Genomic DNA, 25,827 nt, shown 5'->3' on the forward strand with positions numbered 1-25,827 from the left:
TGCCTGCATTAGAATCTTCTCACCCCAAAATGCATGCCTTTCATACTATGCCAAGTCTTCCATAGTCACTGTAGAGCTAACTGGTATCATTAGTCCATGCTGATCCTTAAGCCTGTCTACTGAATTTCTTATTACATATCCAGAGACTTTCTCACAAACTGTAGCTGTATTTAATGTCTTAACCTTTATTATATGGCATGCACATGATCTCTTTTATCCTTATAATAACTTATGAGATTGGTGGTACATAACTACCTTCTCTTATCACTGATTGCAAAATCCAGACAGCTTTGTAAACCAAAGTTTTTTTCATAATTTGACAGCAAAATCTTGACTTAATCTGAATTAATTTAATAACAAAACCTGACTTAACCTGACATGAGGTTATATCTTTTTTATTCCACTTAGTGCAAATATTCATCAATATAATTTGTGACAGAAATAGTACTATGTTTTGCTTTGGATGCTGCCACTCAGTCCCCTTGGGGTTAATACTATAGTATATTCCTTTCATTATCTTCTTAAAATAGGAAAAATTCTAAAATACATCTTGCATCAAGCTTTTTGAATAAAGGATTGACAGCTTGAGTTATTCCTATTTTACATAAGAGAAAACTCAAGGTGAAATGATTTGCCCAGATCTTTGAACCTAGGACCATTTGCCTTCAAGTCAAATCCCAAGAATGGTCAACATATAGGTGGAATCTTTTAATTCAGATAAAGCTGTTAAAAATAGAATCTGCCTACACTTTGTCAAAATGGTCAGCTGGTGGAAAAAAGATACCACTATATATATATATATATATATATATATATACTGATAGCAGTTCAAAAATGTCCAGCAGTTGTCTGATTTAATAGGTCATATTCAATTGTTAAGAGGGTTATTAGGCTAATGATTTATATCTTGAAACTTGTTTTAAAGTCCCCCCAAATGAATATTTTTAAAAACATCATGCCTTTTAGGTTTGTGTATGATAAGTAATAGAATTACAGGAGCTTAAAAATAGATTATCAAGCAGTTACTTTAATGAAATACTGCGTCATTAAATAGAACTAATCAGTGACAGGAAATTTACCTTTTTCTTTTATAGGCATGATCACAGATCTTTTCATAGATAAATTTAAGTTCAAAGGCACCAATGTAAAAACTAAAGTACCTCTTCTACTGGAAATTCTGGACAGTTATGACCAAAATGCATTGATTTCATTCTTTGATGCAGCATGAAATACAAATAAGGTAAAGTCCCAAAGAAATGGTCTGTTTAAATGAAAAATGTTAAAACAGAATTACAAGTTAACTCTGTACATACTTTAATTTCAAATGCTTTTTACATCTAAAAATATTTGAGATATAATGGCTTTTTAAAGTAATGCTTCTATTTCTTTTGACAAATGGAACTTTTTAAAACTAACAGTATTTTTATTTTTAAAACATGAGTGGAATGATTTAAATAGGATTTTAATGAATTTTTGGCAAGTGGCTATTTTAATTTTTAAATTGAGAACTAATATGCGGAAAATGAAAATATATTCAAATGTATTATAAGGTACAGAAACACATAAATGTATAAACTGCTTTGTAGGTTTGAGAATATTTTTTTATATATTACCTTATTTGATCTTCACAACTGTTGCATAAGTTTGTCAAATCATATAAGAAAACTGATTCTCATTCAAATCTTGTGATTAAGAGGACATGCTAGTATTTTATAAAGCTGGGACCAGAACCCAAATGCTGGTACTTGCTTTGTGGTGTCCTGGTTACTATGTATGTTGTCAGCTAGTAGAAAAACCTACCAATTATTTTTTCTAGGAGATAGAATTAATTTGCAACTGATTTCCCTTTTGCTTAGGAATGTTTTAGGACTCTGCTGCAGTTTGTGAAATGCTAGACTTGGCTCAGTGCTATAAATTGTAGCCAGGGAAATAAGGAGAGCTTACACAGAGTGGAGGGATCTTAACTAGACATGCTGTAACCAGTCAAGCTATATAAACGTGCTGCAGATGAAGAGTGTAGAAATAGTTATGCCATCTTAGATTTTCCTACGCTAGTATCTTCTAGATCTCTTTTTATCATATATGACATTAAGGCTACAGAAGTTTTGTACATTAATCTTAATTCATATTTATTAACTTCAAAGGAATATTGTATTGAAAGGTTTTAAACTAGCAAAAAGATAATGGAAAATATGCTTTATGTTTCAAGAAGGGCAGACTCACAATTTTTTTAGAAAACAGTGCTTCTTAATGATATGCTATTATACTTATTAGTTATGTGAAAGCTTTTTATATAAATATAAAAATTTGTTAAAGGCACATATAGTTAAGACTTTAGTTTTATTTTAACAAGCTCATATTGTTTTTGCCATATTTAGAGAAACTTTACTTCTGAAAGGAACATAATTATATCTAGGTCACTAGAATTTCATTGTTTTTTGTTGGCTGCCACAGCTTGGGGAAAAATAGATAAAAATTAATGACTATTTGAATATTTTGTAATACATTGCTATTTGTTATATATATTATTATGTAGTTCAAGGTAGCATCTTAAATTAATTGCATCTTCATTAGGAAAAATGTTAAAAAAACACAATTTCTGGTTACTGTGAATAAACACCTAAATGTTAAGATGACATTGTAGTCTGCTAATTGAGTACTGTATTACTATGTGAGCCCCGTGTTAAACGATTCATGGACATTATTTCATTCTAACAACCATATGACTGTAGATATTACTCCTTATTAACAGATTAAAAAAACAGAGAATTGGAGATATTGAAAAACGTGGCCCAGATTTTAAACCTTGAGAAAAAGTCAGTTAAGCTAACTAGAGATGTCAGAGCTAAAAGCTGGGGCAGCCCAAATCATAGTCGCTAGGTTTAATTCCGTTTAATTCCCTGAAAGGCTCAGCCTCTGGACCACCTCGCTCCCTAGGTGGCTCAGTTTAAAGTAATCGGAAGCTCGGGCCCTGAGACCCACTCCCTGCGCAGGCGTTCTACCTCCCGCCCCAGCCCCAGTTCGTTTCTCTGTCCTGCCCCGCCCCTGCTCTGTTACCTTTGTGCTTCCTTCACTTGCCTGCGACCCTGTCGCTTCGAATGACGTCAAGGCCCTGGCGTTTTCATTGGTCCATTTCAATAGTCGCGGGATACTTGAACTGCAAGAACAGCCGCCGCTCCGGCGGGCTGCTAGCTATATCTCCGGGCGTCTTTGGCCCGCCACGCCCGGCAGTGCCTGCCTGCACCTTTCACAACCTCCTCGGCCCTGCGTGGTCTCAAGCTGGGTCAGTGGGCGGGCAGGTAGGCTGGCCTGGGCTGTGAGCGGCGCCTACGACTGTTCTTTGGCCGGGTCGGTGCGACCGGTCGGCTGGGCGGTGTGCACGCTGCTTGGCGCCGCAAGCTGATCCCGCCGTCGGCCCCCGGGAACAGTGATGTTGGGCAACTCTGCGCCGGAGCCTGCAGCCCGCGAGGCGGGCTCGGCGCTGCTAGCATTGCAGCAGACTGCGCTCCAAGAGGACCAGGAGAACATCAACCCGGAAAAGGCAGCGCCTATCCAGCCACCGCGGACCCGGGCCGCGCTGGCTGTACTGAAGGCCGGGAACCCGCGGGGCGCATCGCAGCAGCAGAGGCCGAAGACGCGACGGGTAAAAGGATGCGGGATATCTGCAGGAGGGTGGGTCGAGCAGGGTTTGGCATTGGCTTAGCAGGCAGACGAGAGAGGCGAGAAGGCATCTCCTAGGCTTTTGGAAGGGGGCCAGGGTCTGGAGTCCACTTGGTGCTGGTGTGTGGGATGCCACAATAGGAATTCTTAGCATCACGATCCCGCCAACACTGTGTGTATGCTGCCTTTTCTGCTCTCTGTAAGGGGCATCTACGTTACATAATAGGGTCAAACCCAAGCTCTGTAACGTGTAGTCTTTGCTCAGCACCTCGCCTTTCTCTCCACTTTTAAACCCCAGGCACTGCTGTAGGACTTTGCCCCTCTTCCTTCTAATGCTTAGCAGATGACCTCTACTTTAGAAAACGGTGTACGAAATACTTTGCTTTTGGCAAATTCCGCCATTTTAGCTGGATTTGCTCTGTTGCTCCACCCTCGGGCGGACAGTGGTGAACCAACACTTTTTTGCAATGTCTTTTCTAAACTTGTCATGTATTGGCCTGCCACCCGACCCTTCTTGTGGCCTTGATTAGCTTTGCATAATTCCGCCTAGTGTTAACTGTTGTTAGCCTTTGTGGGAATGCCTGTGACAAATGGGAACATCTATTCTCTTTTTGAATACTCAGACTATTCTTTGTCCTAGAAAGTTTAATTCCTGGTATTTAGGAGAAAAAGCAAAAGCCGACACCCATAAGAGAGAGAATGTAAAACTCTAGTAGGCTCAAAGCCAGTTATTAATTTTTTTTTTTTTTTAGGTTGCACCTCTTAAGGATCTTCCTGTAAATGATGAGCATGTCACCATTCCTTCTTGGAAAGCAAACAGTAAACAGCCTGCATTCACCATTCATGTGGATGAAGCAGAAGAGGAGACTCATAAGAAGCCAGCTGAATCCCAGAAAGCAGAGCGTGAAGATGTCATGGCTTTTAATTCAGCCATTAGTTTACCTGGACCCAGAAAACCATTGGTACCTCTTGATTATCCAATGGATGGTAGTTTTGGTAAGTTTTAAGGAAATTGTTAATGAGTGGTTGCTCATGTAGTCATTTTGACCAGAGTGAGTTAGGTTTAATGTAACAAGGCTTAGAAAGGGTGTGACTTATCTTGGATCTCACAGCTAACACTTGACCTGGTGTCCTACAAAAGGATCCTAATCCAATACTCTTTCAGGTTCACTGCCATCATATCAATCTAATTATAATTAGATCTTAAATGCTTATTTTAATCTGATCCCATAAATGTGTCCTTGGTTTGGAGAATGGATTTGTTTTATATAACTCACTTATATATCACTTAGAGTGTGCTATTTGAAGATGCAGTTTTAAATATTGTGATTACATAACATCTCTTACAGTGTCACAATTTTGTTTATATAAAACCAGTCTGGTTTATCATCTGATTGATACCAGAAAGTGACACTTTTCCTACTGCAGGTCAACAGTTGTACCATGGCTGTTTGCCCTTACTCATGTATTAAAAGTAGCTGCTGTAAACAGCTCTTTGAAGTTTGTATTATTTCTTTGCACTAGGGATATTGAGTCACTGGACAGCTCACTAAATCAAATTTCATTTTAGTTTTAGTTGATTGTGGGGGAGGATGAGTGAGCAGAAAAAGTCCTTTTGAAATATTTTGTGTGTTTTTATTAAAATTTTGCAAAAAAAAGTTTAATTTCAAGGTGATCTTTGATGTGAAAGGAATAATGGATGATACTCTTTGCTTCAAAAGATAATTTACGCTACAAAAAATACTTATAGTGTTAATCTGTCCATAACCTAATTTTTTTTTTTTTTTTTTTTAAAGACGGGGTTTCACCATATTGGTCAGGCTGGTCTCGAACTCCTGACATCAGGTGATCCGCCTGCCTCAGTCTCCCAAAGTGCTGGGATTACAGGCATGAGCCACCGAGCCCGGCAACAAACCTAATTTCTTAATAACACTTGTTAATGGAGACCATTAAACTGATTCTAGCTATTGCCTAATTGGGCTTTGTATATGTCAGACTCTGGGATTTGCACTAGGGCAAATCTTAGATATTATCTCAAAACTTGGATTTTAAGTGCTGTATCCTAACAGAACCACCATGCCATCTGCTCCTTTCTGTAATGGAAGACGAATACTTTAAGATAATATATGATTTTCGTTTTCCTGTTAGGGGCCTACCAATGTATTTTTTTTTCCTCATTAACTAATATCATCCCAAAGATATATGTACAGAGATACTAAGACTAGGGTAAAATATTCTACATATTTCATCATGAGAAGCTGTTTTTAGTTTGATGAAATAAGTGCTTTGCTAATATAAGATTCCTTACAAGGGCAGTCATTTTTAGCTGTTAAACTAAATAGACAAATCAAACAATTAATTTGATCATACCTTTTGAATTGTCCCAGAGTCACCACATACTATGGACATGTCAATTGTATTAGAAGATGAAAAGCCAGTGAGTGTTAATGAAGTACCAGACTACCATGAGGATATTCACACATACCTTAGGGAAATGGAGGTAAAAGTTCTCTGAATCCAGTTTGTATAATATATTTGTTAAATGTGGCTAAATGAAATTAAGAGGATGTTTGTTTTTAAACTGCTAATGAATTATTTTAATGATACACTTAAGTTTATAGCATGTAGCCTCTCTTAATTCATGGTAAAATAATCTAATTGCAATTTTAACACTACTAAATAATTTTCTCAATAGGTTAAATGTAAACCTAAAGTGGGTTACATGAAGAAACAGCCAGACATCACTAACAGTATGAGAGCTATCCTCGTGGACTGGCTAGTTGAAGTAGGAGAAGAATATAAACTACAGAATGAGACCCTGCATTTGGCTGTGAACTACATTGATAGGTTCCTTTCGTCCATGTCCGTGCTGAGAGGAAAGCTTCAGCTTGTGGGCACTGCTGCTATGCTGTTAGCCTCGTAAGTCTACCTAGGTTTGTTTGATTAAAAGTTATCACTACCTTTTGTTTAGGGAAGAAATTGATTTTTAATGGTGACCTTTTAATATTATACCAGGCAGAGAGTCAGTGACTACTTTAGGGATGGCAGTGTGGTAGGGCTTGGAGTGGAGTAGGATGAAACTGTGTTCTAATCTAGAACCCTAATTTTCCCCTATCTGGATTCCTTGAATGAAAACAGACTGTCTATATTATATATAGTACACTAGATTACAAATTTTAAAACATTTTCCTTCCAATATTAAAGTACTTTCTACAAATTTTAAAACATTTTCCTTCCAATATTAAAGTACTTTCTGGCATATAAGCAGTGTCTCTTTCATTAAGAAGTAAAGGCCAGGCATGGTAGCTCATGCCTGTAATCCTAGCACTTTAGGAGGATGAGATGGGTGGATCACTTGACATTAGGAGTTTGAGACCAGCCTGGCCAACATGGCAAAACCCCATTTCTACTGAAAATACAAAAAATTAGCCAGGCATGATAGCACAAGCCTGTAATCTGAGCTACTAGGGAGGCTGAGGCAGGAGAATCACTTGAACCTGGGAGCTGGAGGTTGCAATAAGCTAAGATCGCACCACTGTACTCTACCCTGGGTGACAGGAAGACTCTGTCTCAAAAAAAAAGAAAAAAGGGAAAACTACACTTAAAAATGAAAACAAAATATGTTTTCTTAGGACTTGTATTTCCTAAATTTTCAGCTACTTGGTGAACTCTGGATTGTTTCCATCTTGAGAAGTCTCATGCCTTTCATTTACTTCTTTTGACTGAACTGGGAAAATACCTCAAAAGTGCCTCATTGATTTGGACCTTTTAATTAGCATTTAGCTATCCAGTCTCTGCTAGAAATGATGATCAAGTGTCTGGAAATCCAGCTGGTGTGGGTTTTGGATTCATTCCATATATTCTGCTAATGGGATTTCAGAATTGGGATAAGGAAGCTTGCTTCTCTTTTAGGACTGATTACTTAAAACTTTTTTTATTGTAGAAAGTTTGAAGAAATATACCCCCCAGAAGTAGCAGAGTTTGTGTACATTACAGATGATACCTACACCAAGAAACAAGTTCTGAGAATGGAGCATCTAGTTTTGAAAGTCCTTACTTTTGACTTAGCTGCTCCAACAATAAATCAGTTTCTTACCCAATACTTTCTGCATCAGCAGCCTGCAAACTGCAAAGTTGAAAGTTTAGCAATGGTGAGTTAACTTTCATTTTGAATGGCGATTCTTAGGTAATAATTAGGGGCAGGTCCTAGTTCCTTTGTACAGTAGTGGGAAAGAGATTTAGTATTCAGAGGGAGGTTGATACTGCAGTATGGAAGAAAGCCTGCTGCTGGTAAAAGATAATCTATATCAGGAAAGCACTAGAACTGGAGGTATAAGGATGAAGTCTTGGGAATGGGTTGTCAGAATAGTTGTTTTTTAAAAGTTAATAAAGGAGGGAATATACAGAATGAGGATGGAGCAAAACACTAAAATGGTGAATCTGTTTAAAGATGAGGCTGTGAAATATTTTTTCTAGGGTTGCTACAGAGCCATTATCAAAGGTAGGAAAAAATTAGAAGGCAGGGATTTGAGATTTGAATTCTAGACGCTCTTGTGATCATAAAGTATTTTTTATTCCAGTTTTTGGGAGAATTAAGTTTGATAGATGCTGACCCATATCTGAAGTATTTGCCATCAGTTATTGCTGGAGCCGCCTTTCATTTAGCACTCTATACAGTCACGGGACAAAGCTGGGTATGTATTTACAGTCTTCACACACCTACCTTGTAATCAAATGCCTGTGCCAGATTAAATAATTGTCCTACAAAACTGAGGGTTGCCTAGATGTTCTTACTTGGAAAAACTTCAAATATATACAGTTGACCCTTGAAAAAACACAGGTTTGAATTGTGTGAGTCCACTTATACATGAACCTTTTTCCAGTCAAATGTGGATTGAGAATACAGTATTCAGGGGATTCAAAACCCATATATATGGAAGGGTGACTACAGGACTCAAGTTATGTACAGATTTGGGTATATTTGGGGAGGGTCCCAGAAGCAATCCCTCCTGTATACTGAGGGATGGTTATATGCTGTTTAAGGCATGTTACCTGTTGTACAGCATCTGTTTGTTAGGTGGAAAGCTTAGTTGTAACTTGGATTGAAAGGTGAACTTTTTAAAAAGCCTCTGATCTGTTGCTGGCAGGGAAAGCAGCAACAAATGGATTCAGAGATGGAATAGTGGCCTGAGAGAACTAGTTGGAAGAGTTAAAGATTAGTACTAGAATATAACATAAACTTAATGCCAACTGTTAACTCTGTTTGGGGTCCGTTACTAAAAGCAAAACTCAGGGGTTCTCTATTCCCTTCTCTGTAGCCTGAATCATTAGTACAGAAGACTGGATATACCCTGGAAAGTCTTAAGCCTTGTCTCATGGACCTTCATCAGACCTACCTCAAAGCACCACAGCATGCACAACAGTCAGTAAGAGAAAAGTACAAACATTCAAAGTAAGAATTAACTTGGATATTGAAGCTACTTTTCTAGACTATAATTCAGAGATCTTTGACATTCTAACTTTATTCATGAATCTTCCATAGCCTCCTTGAGAATCTGTTCTCTTAACTGGTTATGTGTTCGAAGGTTGTAGTTAATGCTTTCTGCCTTGGGTCTGGGGGAGAAGGGAGAGGAAGGGGCACAGATGTGTATTTCAGGGATTAGACAATGTTTCTAAAACCATCAACTCGGTCAGATAGAAATAGCATTTTTTAGTTTCCAACACATGAGCACATACATTATTCCATGATCTTCTTTACCCAGTGAATGTTTACTAAAAATGTTTTTTTCCCCTACTTATAGGTATCATGGTGTTTCTCTCCTCAACCCACCAGAGACACTAAATGTGTAACAATGAAAGACTGCCTTTGCTTTCTAAGATGTAAATCACTCAAAGTATATGGTGTATAGTTTTTAACTTAGGTTTTTACAATCATTTCTGAATACAGAAGTTATGGCAAAGTACAAATTATGGTATCCATTACTTTTTAAATGGTTTTAATTTGTATATCTTTTGTATATGTATCTGTCTTAGATATTTGGCTAATTTTAAGTGGTTTTCTTAAAGTATTAATGATGCCAGCTCTCAGGATTATAACAATAAATTGATTTGAAAAACTTTGCAAGCCAAATTTAACTTCTTTAGGATTTCACTTAGAAAAGTTAATTTGGTTTACTGTAATGGAAAGTGAAAAGTCTTCCTCTAAAATTAGTTTTAGGAACAGACTCTCAAATTCTGACATTCATTTTCCTAAGCAACTGGATTAATGTGCTGACTTGAGCATAATCGAAGCATATCTGGAATAAATCTGTACTTACCAGTAGAGTGGAGATCCCTAGACTTTGGCTCTTTGTAAAACTTGATTAGGTTTTGTGGGGTAAACTCAACAGGTTGGGAGCAGGAGAGAGGTGGGAAGCTTATGTGCAAATTAACAGACAAGAAATGCTCCAGAAGGTTTATTTCAAAGCATACCATTAAAAACAAAAAAACCATTTTAAAAAATCCTGCTGGATTTTACAATGGATTTGTGAATAAAAAATCCCCAGGATTGTTAGAATGGAATAAATATCCTTTTAATAGTTATATACAAATATACAACTGTTAGCTTTAATTGGCAGCTCTCTTCTTTTTTCTTCTTTTCACTGGCTTTTTATTTGGTGCTTTCTCCTGTTTTACACTGGTGGTCTGTGTTCTGTGAATATAAGAATTTACTAAGAGTATGCTTGTTAAGTTTTGGATTATTGAAATAAGAGGCATTTCTTATTTTTCCAATAGGATATAAAATGTGTCAGCTATGAGTAAAACTGATATCCAAAGAGTTTTTCAGAATTAGATCCTAATTTTTATAAGTCACAAGGTAAATCACAGAACAGATGGATGTTTATAGTCGTGTGGCAAGATGAGAGTAAAACCAGAGAGCAAACCTCTAGAAGTGTTCAGTATATGTACACATTTGAAATAAACCAGAAATTTGTTACCTTATTTTCTTTGGATTCTTGTCTGGTTCTAAAATGATCATTTCTTCTTCTTCACTATCTGAGAGTATTATGGGAGCATCTTTGTTTAAAAAAAAAAAAAAAGTTAATCTTGGAAAATTTATTTCCACATGAGTTTACTTCTATCAGATGTTCTAAAACTCTTATTTCCAGGGCTGGGCATGGTGGCTCACACTTGTAATCCGAGCACTTTGGGAGGCTGAGGCAGGCGGATCACCTGAGGTCAGGAGTAACTTATTTGCCTATAACAGAGAGCCAGCCCATGCTACTCTTCAGGTGGAGGCTTTCTTTTCTCTTTAAATCAGCTTCTTAGGGCTCTCTAGAACTCATCTGTAACACTTGTTCCTTTAAACTCTTATTTCCTATAGATTTTTAAATGGTGTGACAATTTAGTACATGTCATCATAGGAAAATTAGGGGGAACTGTATATATCATCTTTTGTGAAGCCAAGTGAATTGTTTGCCCTACTTTATTCCTCCAGAAATAGTTCCAATTGACACTTCAAGAGATAAAAGAACCACCCATTTCCCACATACCTTTGGCATTGCTGGTATTTTTTAACATTGCCCAAAATACAGTAACAAAAAAGGCCATGTCATTTAAAAAAAAAATTTATTTGTATTACTACCAAAACTGACCATGAAAAATATTACTGGCCATTTGTATTTTCTTTGAGAACTGCTCCACATCTTTTGCCCATTTTTCTCCTGATCATTGTAATGATATATATAAGATGTGAATTAACCCACATCAATTCTTTGTATTTTTAGTTTTCAATTGGTTTCTCCTGTTCATAGGTCCACCTTCATTATTTTCAGTTGAAAATATAACAGTGAAAAAATGGAAACAACTTACTTACATCTTCAACAACAAGGGAATTGTTATATTCAGTGCTATACAAGTCTATGCAGCATTTGCTTACATCACTGCACAGAGAGTAAATAAATATCTGGAACAAGTTCTGGAAGAATAATACCAAACAGAAGTAACCACTGGGAAAGTTGAATAAGGGTCTCAATCAATGGGAATTTCTTTCCTTACCTATTTACTTGAATAATTAAACAAAAAGCTTAGGCTCTAGTAATGTTCATAAGCAATAATTTATCTCCTTAAGAATAGAAGTATTTGCATTACATTCCTACTAAGCATATTGCCTTCAGTTTTCCCTGCCAGCCTAGTTCACAGATCCTTATAGGATTTCTGTTCTTACTACATACACTGGCAAGAATTTGCTTTTTTTACAAGCAAATATAACCATACATAAAAACAAGTTCTTCAGTTCTATAGCTTTCAGAATGCATGAAACATCTAGGACTACCAGTATTCTAGTCATTTGTACAATTTATGTTCTAATACTGCAGTGTCTGGTATGGTAGCCATTAGCCACATGTGGCTGCTTAATTTTAACTAAAATTTAAAATTCAGTTCTCAGTAACACCAGCCACATTTCAAGCATTCAATAGCCACGTGGGGCTAGTGGCTGCTATACCAGCATAGATACTTAATAGAATGTTTCTATCATCACAGAGTGTTTTATTTAGACAGTATTATGTTATAATATGGGATGGGCTTTTTGTTTCAGTCTAGAAACTACAAAAAAAGGCAGCATGCAAGAATAAGATCTTAAACTCATTCCCTTAAAATTGACCCACATACATACATAAAATTTTTTTAAATTAAAAATGTCACTATCATTTTATGCCAAAGTGTACCACTACTAGTATCATTAGAATTGCAGTTAGTCATAATTTAGTTGAAATTTAAATCACAATATTTAGCCCCTCTAAAAAAGCAATACTTACATCCCTATATATAACTATTCTCCATATTGTGTCCTATATCCTTTATATTATAATAAAGCTTGCCTATACTAAAAAAAAAAAATTTTAAAACTAAAAATAAAAGACCATGTATATATCTAGTATACATCTCTATATATAGTTAATATGCTATTACTATAGTGATACACACTTATTTTGTGCATTATATATAACTATATGGTAATACTCTATATAACTATAATAAATAGTAATAAGTGTGCCATAGTGTCACCTACCTTGGCTTCCAATATCAGAGACTTCTATTCCAGTGTCCATCTTTACACTATCAAGAATGATAGCTTCATCACTGCCACCTTCATCATCATCTTCCTTCTCAGAGTCTTCAAGATCACCCCAGGAGTTTTCTACTCCTTCTCCAATTTGGGCAGTTCCAGGAGTCCATAGCACAGGTTTAGAAACACTTAACAAGTTAAGAAAACCGAGTAACAAAACTACTGCTATTTGATGGACTGTTGAAAAAGATGGTAATAAAAGTTTTCTTCCTGTAAGACTGATTCAAGTGTGCCTCAAGTTCCTAGGGGAAAAAAAACTTAGAGCCTACACTATGGATGGCTGAACAATGAAGAAGGAAAAATAGGCAATATTTTATGGATGCAGTTAATAGTAAGAAATGTGAAGAGACAGGTTCTCAACATTTTAGTTACAATACTAAATTAAAATTGGTCCTTAAAAATCTGGTGTTTGCAGGATACCTGAAAAAAAGTTGAATGTTATACCATCAACATAATATTACTCACATCACTATCTTGTATTTTAAGTGTTTTTCTAACAAAGTACAGTGTTTACAAAATTTCAGTATGCACACCCTTCATATAGCCTAATATTATAATGCCAAGTGTTATGAATCTTGTTACTGCAAAAACCACCAAATAAAGATACACTTCTGAAGGAGGTTCTGCTTCAGCAATGATTTCTTCTGCTTTTTCTTCTACATCCGAAGTATCAATAGTGGCCTTTTCCATTTTAAATGCTGTGATTCTTTGATTTGCTATAGACTCTGCAAAACCAAACTTTCCACCTTCTTTCCTGTGTTGGGGGTGGGGGAGGTTAGTGGGAAGGAAGGAGGAGGAAGATTGGATACAAGACAGGAAGGGAAAAAAACTATTATTTTATCGTTTGGTGAAAAATACTGAGAGTTTATCTGACTAACTTAACCTCACCAATTTACTATGCCTCACCTAGCCAGACCATGTGCTAGGTGGTTAAAATACTCTATTCTCTAACCATCAAATCAGCCCTACCAGATAATGTTAATATCCCATATTACAGAAGAGGACACTGAGATGCTGGGTTATATATTTTGCTCAAGATAGCACAATAAGAAGTAGAGATGGATGGGAATCAATCTGTTTCCTTCCATTAATTTGGGTTACTAGATTATTTTTATCCTAAGAAAATGTTAACTTTTAAAGAAAAATCTTATGTCTTCAGGCACAGGGGCTCACACCTGTCATCCTAGTACTTTGGGAGGGAGGCCCAGGCAGGTGGATCACCTGAGGTCAGGAGTTTGAGACCAGCCTGGCCAACATGGTGAAACCCCATCTCTACTAAAAATACAAAATTAGCCAGGCATGGTGGTATGCATCTGTAGTCTGAGCTATTTGGGAGCCTGAGGCAACAGAATCTGAGCCAAGACTGCACAACTGCACTATAGCCTAGGCAAAAGAGTGAGACTCTGTCTCAAAAGAAAAACAAAATCTTATGTGACTTTTCAATATAGGTTTTATTTAAATTGCAGAAAATGTAATAAACAAGTCCAATCAACTTTCAAAAAACACTAAATAGTATACTTTAGATTAACAAGATCAAGTGTGAAATTTATATGGTTGCCCTTTTGCAAGGAAGATCCTTAAGACAAAAAAATATATTAAAAGACCATTTAGGGCCATTTCCTGTTCCCTGTGTTGTGTCTTGGGAGTCTGGAGCAATGAAGACCTCTGTGCTCTTAGAAGGGTCCTTCCTCTTTGTTTTGGAATTCTGTACTCAATTCAGGCTTAAATTTCCATCTGTGATGCATTTTGCAATAAGCGGGTTTGATGCCAAGGCCTTTAAAGATACCTCTCAAAAAACAAACGGACAAGAGTCACCAGCTCCCACACAAAGTAAAAAACATGTACCTAATTTTAGCTGTGTTAATAAGGAGCTACTATCTACAAGTAACTGAATCAATACCTATGTTATAAAACCCTCTCCTCCCTAAGGCACAGTAGCAAGCGGTACATACTTGTCTGGGAACCAGATTCATTAATACTTTTATTGTATCTGTTCAAAGATGAGTAGCAATATCTGTTATGAGTTTCACTACCTTTTGGAGTTTAGGATAACATATCTATACTGTAGTATTTACACTTTTTAATGAATTAATTTTAAGCAAAATTGCTATTCTAAAGTTCATATATAATAAAGCTTGCCTATACTAAAAAAAAAAAAGTAAATAAAAATTTTAAAACTAAAAATAAAAGACCATGTACTGTAGTTAGGGAAAAGTTACTTACCTAACTTTTTGGTCATTTTCCAAAGCTTTCTGTATTAGCTCTGTAATTTCTGCTACTTTCACACCAGCAATTTTACTGCATCTCAAAACCTATTTATAAAAGTGAATTCTGTATTTAAAGACAATAAACCAAGGTTTTCTCTAAAGAAACTAAAACTATGAAATTAAATTTTCTACCTTTATAATTTAAGCCTGACTTTTCTAAACATGAAAATAATACAGTGTAAACACAGATTAAGGCAAGATGTGAAAGTTGTTTTAAGATATGTAAAGGACTATCACATTAAGGGAACAGACATGAAAATTTTCTTACGTAACAGTATAAAAGATACCATGGAAGAGGTCACAGATACATATATGCTCAGGGATGCACTAACTTACTTTCTTTTTGGGTAATCTACAGAAATAGGAATCTGGGTAGTAGTTGTGATGCTGGTAAAGAAATGATGATAACAGAAACTAACATTAATTGCACACAATATATGCTAGACACTGCAATATCTTTATATCCTTATAACAACGAAGTGTTGACAATGACATCATTCCCTATTTTACAGATAAAGAAACTGAGACTCAAAGATATAAAATCATTTGCCCAAGATCAGCTAGTATGAGGACAGAGCTAGAATTCAAACTAAAGCAGCTTTTAATCACCTATACTATATGCTATATGGAGATCTATTTTCTAAAAGCTCCCATGTGAATCTGATATGTAGCTGGGTTTGAGAACTACTGCCAATTATACCCCAATTCTAAAAGTAAAACTGTCTTTTTACATAATTTCTACTACTGCATGTATTTTTAAAAAATGTTTATTTTTGAGACAGATCTCATACCATAGCCTGGGCTGGAATGCAGTGGCATGATCTCAGCTCACTCAACCTCCACCTCTTGGGCTCAAGTAATCCTCCCACCTCAGCTTCCCTAGTGGCCAGGATCACAGACATGCGCCATCAAGCTCGGCTAATTTTTTTTATTCAAAAAGAATTTCGCACTTGTTGCCCAGATTGGAGTGTAATGGTGCAATCTTGACTCACTGCAACCTCCACTTCCTGGGTTCAAATGATTCTCCTGCCTCAGCATCCCAAGTAGCTAGGATTACAGGCATCTGCCAGCCACCACACCCAGCTAATGTTGCATTTTTAGTAGAGATGGGGTTTTACCATTGTTGGTCAGGGTGGTCTTGAACTTCTGAACTCAAGTAATCCACCCCCCTTGGCCTTCCAAAGTGCTGGGATTACAGGCATGAGCCACCATGCTCGGCCGTTTTTTTTTTTTTTTTATTTAATAGGTATATAAATCTTATTCTTCCCTAGACCCTCCTGCTAGTTGGAAGGGTCAGACTCTACCAGAACAGACATGGGAGCAGCAAGGGAGGAAAGAGGAGGATACCTCATAGCCACCAGTCTACACAATGTATTTAATAGTGATAGTACCGAAACCAGATTCTAACATATCCTAGAATCAATCATTGGAAGTATTCACATTGGATTTTTGTTAAAAGACAAGATAATGCATCTAAAGAGAAGCAACCTATTCTTAATGGGACATTAATCAAAGCACTAACTTGATCTTTTAGTAGCATTATCCCACCACTGGATTGGATAGTACAAATCTCTCGATGTTTGTTCATGGCAATCACCAGCAAGCCATCCATCACACGTTCTTCTCGTTCATTGGGATCCACCAATAAATATGTTCTGAAATGAATGTTAAATGGACCTGAACAAATCTGAGATCAAATGCTTACCATTTCTTGGGTAATGAATTTTTTAAAAGATGGCATCAATAAAGTCAACAGAGAATAAAGGTCTGAGCCTATGGATTTGGGTCACTGAAATGGGGAAAGAAACAAGAAAATTATTCTGTTTATGAACACAAATGAATGCTAAATGGATATCTCTTGTTATTACAATGAAATCACATTAAGTTCAGATTGGATTTGCTTAAATCATATGTAATCTAAATCTAATGCTATTTCTTTGATCAAATGACTTCTGGCTTATTAATAAGAACTAAGATAATATTAATTTGCTTAACTTTAAAGTTGTCCTAATGTCCTGTACTCCAAAGTTCTACTGTGTTCTGCTAATGGCTCATAAAAAAAATAGTCTATTTCTGCACTTTCCAGTATATTAGCCAATAGTCATCTGTGGTTACTGAGCCTCTGAAATGTAACCAGCCCAAACTGAGTATGTAAAATATTGGATTTCAGAGACTTAGTGGAAATAAAAGAATGTAGACTGTCTCATGAGTAATTATTAAAATACTGATTATTAATGTATTTCCTTAATATGAAAATATTTTGTATATATTAATTAAAATATATAAACATTAACTTTTTAATGTGACTACTGGAAAATTTTTAATTACATATATGAGGCCAGGCATAGTGGCTCACACTTGTAATCCCAGCACTTTGAGAGGCCAAGACTGCAGGATCACTTGAGCCCAGGAGTTCAAGACCAGCCTGGGAAACAAAGTGAGACCCTGTCTCTATAAAAAAAAAAATTTTTTTTTGATTAGCCAGGTATGGCACACACCTGTAGTCCCAGCTACCTGGAAGGTTGAGGTGGGAGGATCACTTGAGCTCAGAAGTTGGAGGCTGCAGTGAGCTATGATCAGACCACTGCACTCCAGTCTGGGTGAGAGTGAAACCTTATCACAAAAAATAAAAAACTGTTTAAAAAGTAGCAAAGGCTGGGCATGGGCATGGTGGCTCAGGCCTGTGATCCCAGTACTTTGGGAGGTGGAGATGGGCGGATCATTTGAACCCAGGAGTTTGAGATTATCCTGGACAATATAGTGAGATCCCATCTTTACAGAAAATAAAGAAATTAGATGTGCATGGTGTGCAACTGTGGTCCTAGATACTCAGGAGGCTGAGGCAGGAGAATCACTTAAGCCTGGGAGATTGAGGCTGCAATGAGCCATGATCATGTCACTGGACTCAGCCGGGGTGACAGAGGGAGACTTTGTCTTAAACAGCTAGGCATGGTGGCTCATCCCTGTAATCCCAGCACTTTGGGAGGCTGATAACTTTTGAGCCAGATAACTTTTGAGCTCAGGAGTTCCAGACCAGTTTGAGCAATGCGGCAAAATCTTTTTTTTTTTTTGAAAAAAGTACAAAAATTAGCTGCGCATGGTGGTGCACGCCTGTAGTCCCAACTATTCCGAAGGCTGAGGCTGAAGAATTGCTTGGGCCCAGAAAGCAGAGGCTGCAGTGAACAAAAATCATGCTGCTGTGCTCCAGCCTGGGTGACACAGCCAGATCTTGATCTCAAAAAAAAGAAAAAGAAAAAAGGAAATTACATATATGGTTCACATTTTATTTCTACTGGACAATGCTGGCCCATTTACCTCTGATGAAACTCTATACTACAATGACTAAAACTTGAAAGTTTTTCTCTAGTCCTTATGCACAACACTGTGTGAAACATCTTATTTTTATCTCCCGTTTCTAAAGAAATTTAAGGCTCAAGTTTTCATTTGAAAGTACGATTAAATGGACCTGAAAAACTCCAAGTATTCTGCCACAGGAGGATTTAGCAAAGTAAAGAAACCGCTGGAAAACTGAATAACACTAGATTTTTTTTCCGCCAGTTTGTGAATCTTCCTCCCTTGTAACTCACTTCTAGAACTACTCCATCTAATATGCTCCAAAGGCCCCTATCTTCCAATAACTCAGAGTAAATCTTACCCAACTTTCCCAAATTAGAGCCTAGCATATAATTCTCTTAACCCCTGCACATCCTTAGGAAACATAAGACACTACCATGCCATAGTAAATGCCTAAGTTTTTAAGTACGCCATGAAAAGAAAAATGTTAGGAAGTATCTTCATCATAGTATAAGTGTTTTGTTACTTCTATTGAGAAAGCTCTTTGCCAACTAATGCCCTTACAAAGAAAGAATATTAATGTTAACATGACATTTGAGTAGAGCAATAAAATTCCTAGCTGCATTTGTAATTTTGGCCCATGACAAGGTGAGGCTTACCCTTGCTGGAAAAAGGCAAAACTGACACAAATGGGCATGTGGTGGATACTTAATGGTACAGGATCACGCTCTTCAGGTGTATACTGTTTCAAAAGAAAATGTTTAATAATTATAGTCACTAATTTATGAACATGCAAAAAAAAAATCACCTTGCACATTAAATACTAAAATAAAAAATGAAGTTCCTTTAATCCTTTGAGTACCCAAATAACTTCTTTTATATTAATAATTACCTGTTTGATTTTGCCACTCACGTTCCTCAAACTGCAACTTTTTCAAAAAGCTTTTTCAAAAATATACTGACGTATAATTTACATCCAATAAAATTCACTCATTTTAAGTATATGATTCAATTTTTAGTAAATGCAGAGTTATGGATACATTTACAGACCCATAGCCACAATCTAGTTTTTTTTTTAACATTTCCATTACTCCCCAAAATTCCTCTGAATCTGTCTGTAGTCCATAGGAGTTTGGTGTACTTCCACCCTAGCCCTAAATGACCACTGATTTATCTTCTTTCTGTCTCTATAAATCTGACTTTCTGACCATTCTATATAAATGGGGGAAAAAATTGTAATGTTTTACGCCTGGCTTCTTTCAACTTAGCATGTTTCATGCACCTTGGAGCACTTATCAGTAGTTCAGTTCTTTTCATCACTGAACAGTATTCCATTATTGGTATATACCACATTTTATCTATTCACCAGCTGGACATTTGGACTGTTTCTAGTTTCTGGCTAATAAATGATGCCATAAACATTTGCATTCAAGTCTTTGAATGAACATAATAAGCTCTTATTCCTCCTGTAGATTCTTAGGAATGAAATTACTGGAATATTTTTTCCCCTAATTTTAAGTCATTGTAATTTATTATTACAAGGTCAAAATCTGCTGAAAGATGTACATATAAGAAAGTGTATTTCCAGCTGGGCATGGTGGCTTACACTCGAAATTCCAACACTTTGAGAGGCCAAGGTGGGAGAATCCCTTGAACCAGGAGTTCAAGACCAGCCTGGGCAATTTGGTGAAACTGTATTTCTACAAAAAATACAAAAATTAGCCAGGTGGGTGGCACATGCCTGTAGTCCCTGCTACTCAGGAGACTGAGGCAAGAAGACTGCTTGAGTCTAACAGGCAGAGGTTACAGTGAGCTAAGATCACATTACTGCACCCTAGCCTGGATAAAAGAATGAGACCCTGTCTCAAAAAAAAAAAAAAAAAAAAAAAAAAAAAAAAAAAAAAAGGGAGTATTTTCTTCTATTGTTATTTTTCTGCATATAGAATGTTGTCTACACTTAAAACTTAAGAAAACTGCCAAACTTTTCCAACATGGCTGTACCATTTTACATTCCCACTAGCAAAAACATCACAGTATTCCTTAATTGATTTTTCAAGTCTAGTAATCGCTCTCTACTTTTTTTTTTACTTCCTTATATAAACTCTCTCCTCTAAAAGAATATTACCACTACTGTTAACAAACCTTTGTCCCTACTTCTCAGTTTTTAATGGTTCTGCTTCAGTCTACTGCCCAAAAACAAAATTATGAATCACTGCTTAAAAAATGTGGGCATCTGATGTTTTCTTTTGCAAGTTCAGGACTCAAACTGTAAATACAATGCACTTGTGTACTTTCACTATTGTTTTTTTTTTTTTTTTTTTTTTAAGAGATGGAGTCTTGCTCTGTCCCCCAGGCTGGAGTGCAGTGATGCGATCTCGGCTCAATGCAACCTCTGCCTCCAGGGTTCAAGCAATTCTCCTGCCTCAGCCTCTCACGTAGCTGGGACTACAGGTGCACACTGCCACACCTAGCTAATTTTTCTGTATTTTAGTAGAGACGGGGTTTCACCATGTTGCCCAGGCTGGTCTCAAACTCCTGAGCTAAGGCAATCAGCCTGCCTCGGCCTCCCAAAGTGCTAGAATTACAGGCATGAGCCAACCGTGCCTGGCCTCTAGCATGTAATTTACATAAATCAAAACTGACATACTCAGCACTAAACATAAAGACAACATAGGTCAATGGTTTTCAAAATGTGCTCCCTGGACCAGCAACATCAGTATTACCTAAGAATTCAAAGTTAGAAGCACAAATTCTTAAGTCCTAGCACTGTTTTACTTTAGGAGTAGAGCCTGGCAGTATGTTTTAACAAGCCCTCCACGTATTTCTGATGGACTTTTGCCATCTGCTTAATGAACAAAAGTCCTGGAGACAAATATAAATCTGCTGATTCCTCAGTCCTTTTCAGCTACTGCATGCCTCTTGGAGGGTAAGCAACTCACTGTGCTGAGAGTCATGTATTTTTTACACATATGGCCCCTAAACATAAGTCAACCACTTCATTTAATGCTCAGTCCAAAAGAGTCAACGATTCTATTCTGGAAAACCAGGCTAGGGTATGTTCTTACTGACAGATGTTTCAATAGAGGAAATGTAAGAGATTTCAAGGGCAATTTTGACCATGTGCAATTTTAGTCCTAGGAACAAATTTTAGAACCAACCAAGTTGCCATCTGCAACATAACTTCACTAAAAGCAAGTTGCCTGCACATTTAGGACACTCCTCATTCATTCATATCAAGGATCCTGGTCACATAAGAGCTTACCAGTGTTACTTCATCTCCTTGGACAGAGACATCAGGTCTTCGGAAGTGACATAAGGCCACGATTGCAGCAATGCTGGCAGCATCAATAATATTTCCATCATGATTTAATAAATGTAGGTCTACACGTATTTGCCAAACCTGAAAGTGAATTTTAAAAAAATAAATCCTGATTACAATCAGTGGCTATTTATCAGGAAAAGTAACATCGTGTACAAATTTTTTCTTCCTGTTAAAACAGGCAGTTACTCCTTCTAGTTTGTCATCAAAAAATACATTTTAGAAATTTTAAGCCAAACATCTGAAATACTGTGTGAGTCATTTAACAACAGTAAAACACATACTTTAAATAAACAGAACCACTCTAATATTTAATACTAAGATTTTCCTAACCTCAAATCTAATGATATTTTTATCATGTTTGTTAATTTAAAAACCACAAACCCTAGGCTAGGCACAGTGGCTTACACCTATAATCCCAGCACTTTAGGAGGCCAAAGTGGGAGACCTGCCTGAGCAACACAGCAGGACCTTATTTCTACAAAAAGAAAAAAATGTTTTTTAATTAGCCAGGTGGAATGGCATGCACCTGTAGTCCTAGCTATTTGGGAGGCTAAGACAAGAGCATCCCTTGAGCCCAGGAGTTTAAGGTTACATTGAGCTATGATGACACCACTGCACTCCTGCCTGGACAAGAGTGTCACCCTATCCCTAAGAGAAAATAATAAATAAATTTTTTTTTTAAATTTTAAGAAGTTAAACTTTTAGGTTTTGTGGTATTTTTAATAAGCTTATAAGTAATGCAAATACAAAGTATTATACTTAGGTATGGAATATGGAAAGCTAAATGATTTCTGTGGAGTAAAAAGCTTGTCAAAATACCTTAATCAAGAATCAAATTCTGGCCAGGCACAGTGGCTCACCCCTGTAATCACAGCACTTTGGGAGACTGAGGTAGGTGGATCACTTGAGGTCTGGAGTTCAAGACCAGCCTGACCAACACGGTGAAACCCTGTCTCCACTAAAAATAGGAAAATGAGCTGAACATGGTGGCAGGTGCCTGTAGTTCCAGCTGCTCGGAGGGCTTGAAGAGGGGAGGTAGAGGTTGCAGTGAGCTGAGATTGCACCATTGCAGTCCAGCCTGGGCAACAGAGGGAGACTCTGTCTCAAAAAATAATAATAATAATAATAATACAATTCTAATATCCTAATGCAGCACAATTTACTGGGACTAAGATTTCCAAAGTTATCCCTGCTACTGACATGGTGTGGCCCTGTGTAAATCGATAAATCTATCAAAATGAAGTATTTCATCTGTTCTTGAGTTCTGCATGAAAGAAGAAAACTACCTGCTTCTATGAACTCATGTAGGTAACAAAAGAAAATAAATGAGAGATTATATGAAAAAGCCACAAGTTCTTTAAATATTTTACACACAAATCTAAGTTACTATTTTCACCCTTTAAATATAATGCTTTTTGTCTCTTCAGAGACAGAGAGATGGCACAAAGTTCTAAGGGTATCACATCTGAAGAGAAGTGAACCAGTACAAAACTGAGTTAACTAAAGTTCTGAGAATAAAAGAACAGATACTGGGATCCATGAATCAATAATATTCATCCTAAGATTAAGAATTTTGGGCATATTCTCCATTCCATGTGGTTTGGGGTTAAAAAAAAAAAAGAACTTTGGGCATATTCCCCACCTTTTCGCCAGCAACAACACAGAGAGATTCAGTGTCTATACACTTCGAATTTCTTAGACATCGTTCCAAGAGTCGATTCAACTTCACCAAGAGATCTGACTGCCTATAACAGGAAAATAGGAATGGGCTAATGTCATGAAATACAACACCAGGTATTTAAAAAAAAAAAAAAAAAAAAAAAAAAGCTGACTGCTGTGAGGTTCTCCTATGACTAAAGTAGCTTAAGAAAAAGATTTAAGTACCTGCCAGGTTCAAAAGCTGGAGCAGCCATCTGAGAGAGTTCAAGGTTAAAAAAAAGAATACCTTCTGTTGCCCTATTGAGTTTTGGAGCCACAAGTTCACAGGAAACCTGTCCAAGAACTCTGAAAAGATAAAGATACAAAGTATTAACTAAATAGATCTTCCTTCCAAAAAAAAATCTGAAACAGATAATGGGTTTCAATCTTACTCTGAGTAATATCATACTCAGCCAAATATATCATGGGAGATAAAAATTATATGTAAAGTATAATATACACAGAAATAAAACATAAATTGGTACACCTAAAAACACAACAGAAAAAAATCTTATTACAATGTTTACTATTCCACAGATTGTTTTAAAAATCAATGACCTTTACCTCTAAAGCAAGTATTTATTGATACAAGATGGCATGAAAACTTGAGATATCTTAAGGGTTTTCACATGGCACGGTTCACCACTATTAACTGACCAAATAGTCTCACAACTTTAAAATGAATATCAGAAAACCTAATTTTCATGTCACTCAGGAAAAAGAGGAAAGCAGGATGTATACTTAATGACACGACGCTCAAGATCTCTATACTAGTATGAGAAACAAATTCAGTGTGATCACTACTGGTTGTCTATACGATTTATAGAAGTCAGAAAGAACTATGCAATACGTGGCAGAAAATATGTTTATGATTAAAAATTTCAATAGTGACCACAAAACCAAAATATCTTGCATAAAAAAATACTTATTTTTGTCAGCTAAACAAAGAATACCGTCCAGGCTTAGCTGGTTTATAAACAACCGAGTCAACAGGTCTTTTTTCAAACTTCTCCCTTTTGAATGTATACCTTATTTAAATCCTGTTACCTTGTTTTTCCAAGTTCCACAATGCAGCATCCATAATCGGTTCCAAATGAGATCCTGATGTTCCTATAATCATAGGTTTGTCTGCCATCCAGCCGCTGTAAGCACAAGTTCATTCATTTATTCCTTCAACAAATATTTCTTAATTACTTTTTTCTGGCCCTGGGCTAAGCACTTGGAGGAAAGTGGAATCCTAACCACCCCGCCCATATAGGAAAGCGGAAACTACGGCATAGGCAACTGCTAGGGTGACTGGAGCCTTGAGAAGAACCTGTCCAAAAAATAATAATAAAGCCTGAGGGTTGGGGTGCACGAACCGGTCGCTCCCCTAGCTGCTCCCCCGGCCGAGGCGGGCCAGGTTATGAGTTCACACCTTGGCGCCCAAGCAGCGCGCAATTCCGCAGGGACCAAACCATACCTTCTTCTCTTCGATGGCACGGAGTAGGAAGCGGCGCTCGCAGTTTGAAAGTGGCGTTTCCTTCATAGTGTTGGGTCACGGGCCACACCGGCACCAAAATTCCAGACGAAAACGGAACCTAACTCCTGAGGCGCCGCTGCTGGTCCCGCGCCGCAGGAAATTTACGTCATCGAAGCGCGGCGGAGGAAAATGAGAAAGCAAGGGCTCTGGCCTTCGCTACTGCGCAGACTCTAAGTGACTAGGGCAAGCCAATGCGGCTTTATGGTGGCTTTTTGTGAACGTGAAGTTGCGTTTCTTTTCTTATAAAATGCGGAGGAGAAAAGGATACTTACAATAACCATCAGAGTGATAGAAATTAATATCAGTAGACCGCTGTCACACTCCACCCTTCGCTCAGTCCTCTCTTGGGATGGAGACTAGACAGATACTATTGCTATTTCACAGATGAGTTAACATTGGCTCCTAGAAAGCCGCAGATGCAGGGTTCGGAGCAGATTAAATGAACAAACACTGGAATGAGGGGGTATACGGGATGGGGGAGAAAGTTGACATGGTGAAATGGGATGTTATTGCGGCCAAAGATGAAATCTTGTGGGATCTGAAAAGCTGACGACAATAGAGAACGTTGGCATGTAATAACTAATGGCGTTACTGCTACTGTGGACAAAACTAAGTATACGTTTATTATTCGCTTATTTATTATATAATAAACGTAGACTTATTTTTACGGTCACAGAGAAACCTTAGTGGGGCCATGCTGCCAACCACTCAGCTTTTTTGGAGAGGCAGTATCAAATAACAGTTTTAAAAAGTGTTCACTGCCAGGGTTCAAATTGTAAGTCTGTTGTTAACTACTATAACCCTGGGCAAGTTGAGCTATGTGCTTCACATTACTTACCTGCAAAAAAAAAACAAAAAGCCGGGGGAATGCGAATGAGAAACCTATGTATTATGAGGGATAAGAATGAATTTATATATATATATATATATATATATATATATACACATACATATA

General features: G+C 37.1%; 3 protein-coding genes across 4 annotated transcripts in view; 2 read left to right on the forward strand and 1 right to left on the reverse strand.

Moving 5' to 3' along the window:
* The window catches only part of BBS7 (Bardet-Biedl syndrome 7), a 49,906-nt gene extending 47,313 nt beyond the window's left edge, over nucleotides 1-2,593 (forward strand). The window contains exon 18 of one of the 2 annotated variants that reach the window (XM_032292399.1): nucleotides 1,095-1,185. In XM_032292399.1, coding sequence (XP_032148290.1) covers nucleotides 1,095-1,100 — 6 coding nt within the window. In that variant the 3' untranslated portion in view covers nucleotides 1,101-1,185. Of the gene's footprint in view, nucleotides 1-1,094 lie in introns of both variants that reach the window. The other variant, XM_032292397.1, reaches the window with a different exon arrangement.
* A 272-nt stretch (nucleotides 2,594-2,865) lies between these two features.
* CCNA2 (cyclin A2) lies at nucleotides 2,866-10,641 on the forward strand. The gene is made up of 8 exons (XM_032292401.1): nucleotides 2,866-3,643; nucleotides 4,413-4,656; nucleotides 6,048-6,160; nucleotides 6,356-6,579; nucleotides 7,604-7,811; nucleotides 8,241-8,354; nucleotides 8,979-9,112; nucleotides 9,462-10,641. The coding sequence occupies exons 1-8, from the start codon at nucleotides 3,431-3,433 to the stop codon at nucleotides 9,508-9,510; spliced, it is 1,299 nt and encodes a 432-aa protein (XP_032148292.1). The 5' UTR covers nucleotides 2,866-3,430; the 3' UTR covers nucleotides 9,511-10,641.
* EXOSC9 (exosome component 9) lies at nucleotides 10,208-25,004 on the reverse strand. The gene is made up of 12 exons (XM_032292400.1): nucleotides 24,813-25,004; nucleotides 24,398-24,492; nucleotides 23,537-23,656; nucleotides 23,295-23,397; nucleotides 21,593-21,730; nucleotides 18,990-19,072; nucleotides 16,559-16,691; nucleotides 14,993-15,081; nucleotides 13,377-13,523; nucleotides 12,713-12,897; nucleotides 10,638-10,716; nucleotides 10,208-10,351 (listed from the first exon to the last, which is right to left on the reverse strand). Exons 1-12 carry the CDS (start codon nucleotides 24,876-24,878, stop codon nucleotides 10,267-10,269), a joined length of 1,323 nt encoding a protein of 440 aa, XP_032148291.1. The 5' UTR covers nucleotides 24,879-25,004; the 3' UTR covers nucleotides 10,208-10,266.
* Nucleotides 25,005-25,827: the final 823 nt, after the last annotated feature.

Source organism: Sapajus apella, unplaced genomic scaffold (genome assembly GCF_009761245.1).
Source record: "Sapajus apella isolate SASKATOON/1434 unplaced genomic scaffold, GSC_monkey_1.0 scaffold27, whole genome shotgun sequence".
Lineage (NCBI taxonomy): Eukaryota > Metazoa > Chordata > Mammalia > Primates > Cebidae > Sapajus > Sapajus apella.

Coding starts and splice junctions, on each gene's coding strand:
- EXOSC9 (XM_032292400.1), bottom strand. CDS start 24,878: ATGAAGGAAACGCCACTTTCAAACTGCGAGCGCCGCTTCCTACTCCGT. Junction 21,731..23,294: donor GTGTTGTTGCTGGCGAAAAG/GTGGGGAATATG, acceptor ATTCACTTTCAG/GTTTGGCAAATACGTGTAGA. Junction 15,082..16,558: donor TAATGCTACTAAAAGATCAA/GTTAGTGCTTTG, acceptor TTTTATAAATAG/GTTTTGAGATGCAGTAAAAT.
- CCNA2 (XM_032292401.1), top strand. CDS start 3,431: ATGTTGGGCAACTCTGCGCCGGAGCCTGCAGCCCGCGAGGCGGGCTCG. Junction 4,657..6,047: donor TCCAATGGATGGTAGTTTTG/GTAAGTTTTAAG, acceptor GAATTGTCCCAG/AGTCACCACATACTATGGAC. Junction 6,161..6,355: donor CATACCTTAGGGAAATGGAG/GTAAAAGTTCTC, acceptor TTTTCTCAATAG/GTTAAATGTAAACCTAAAGT.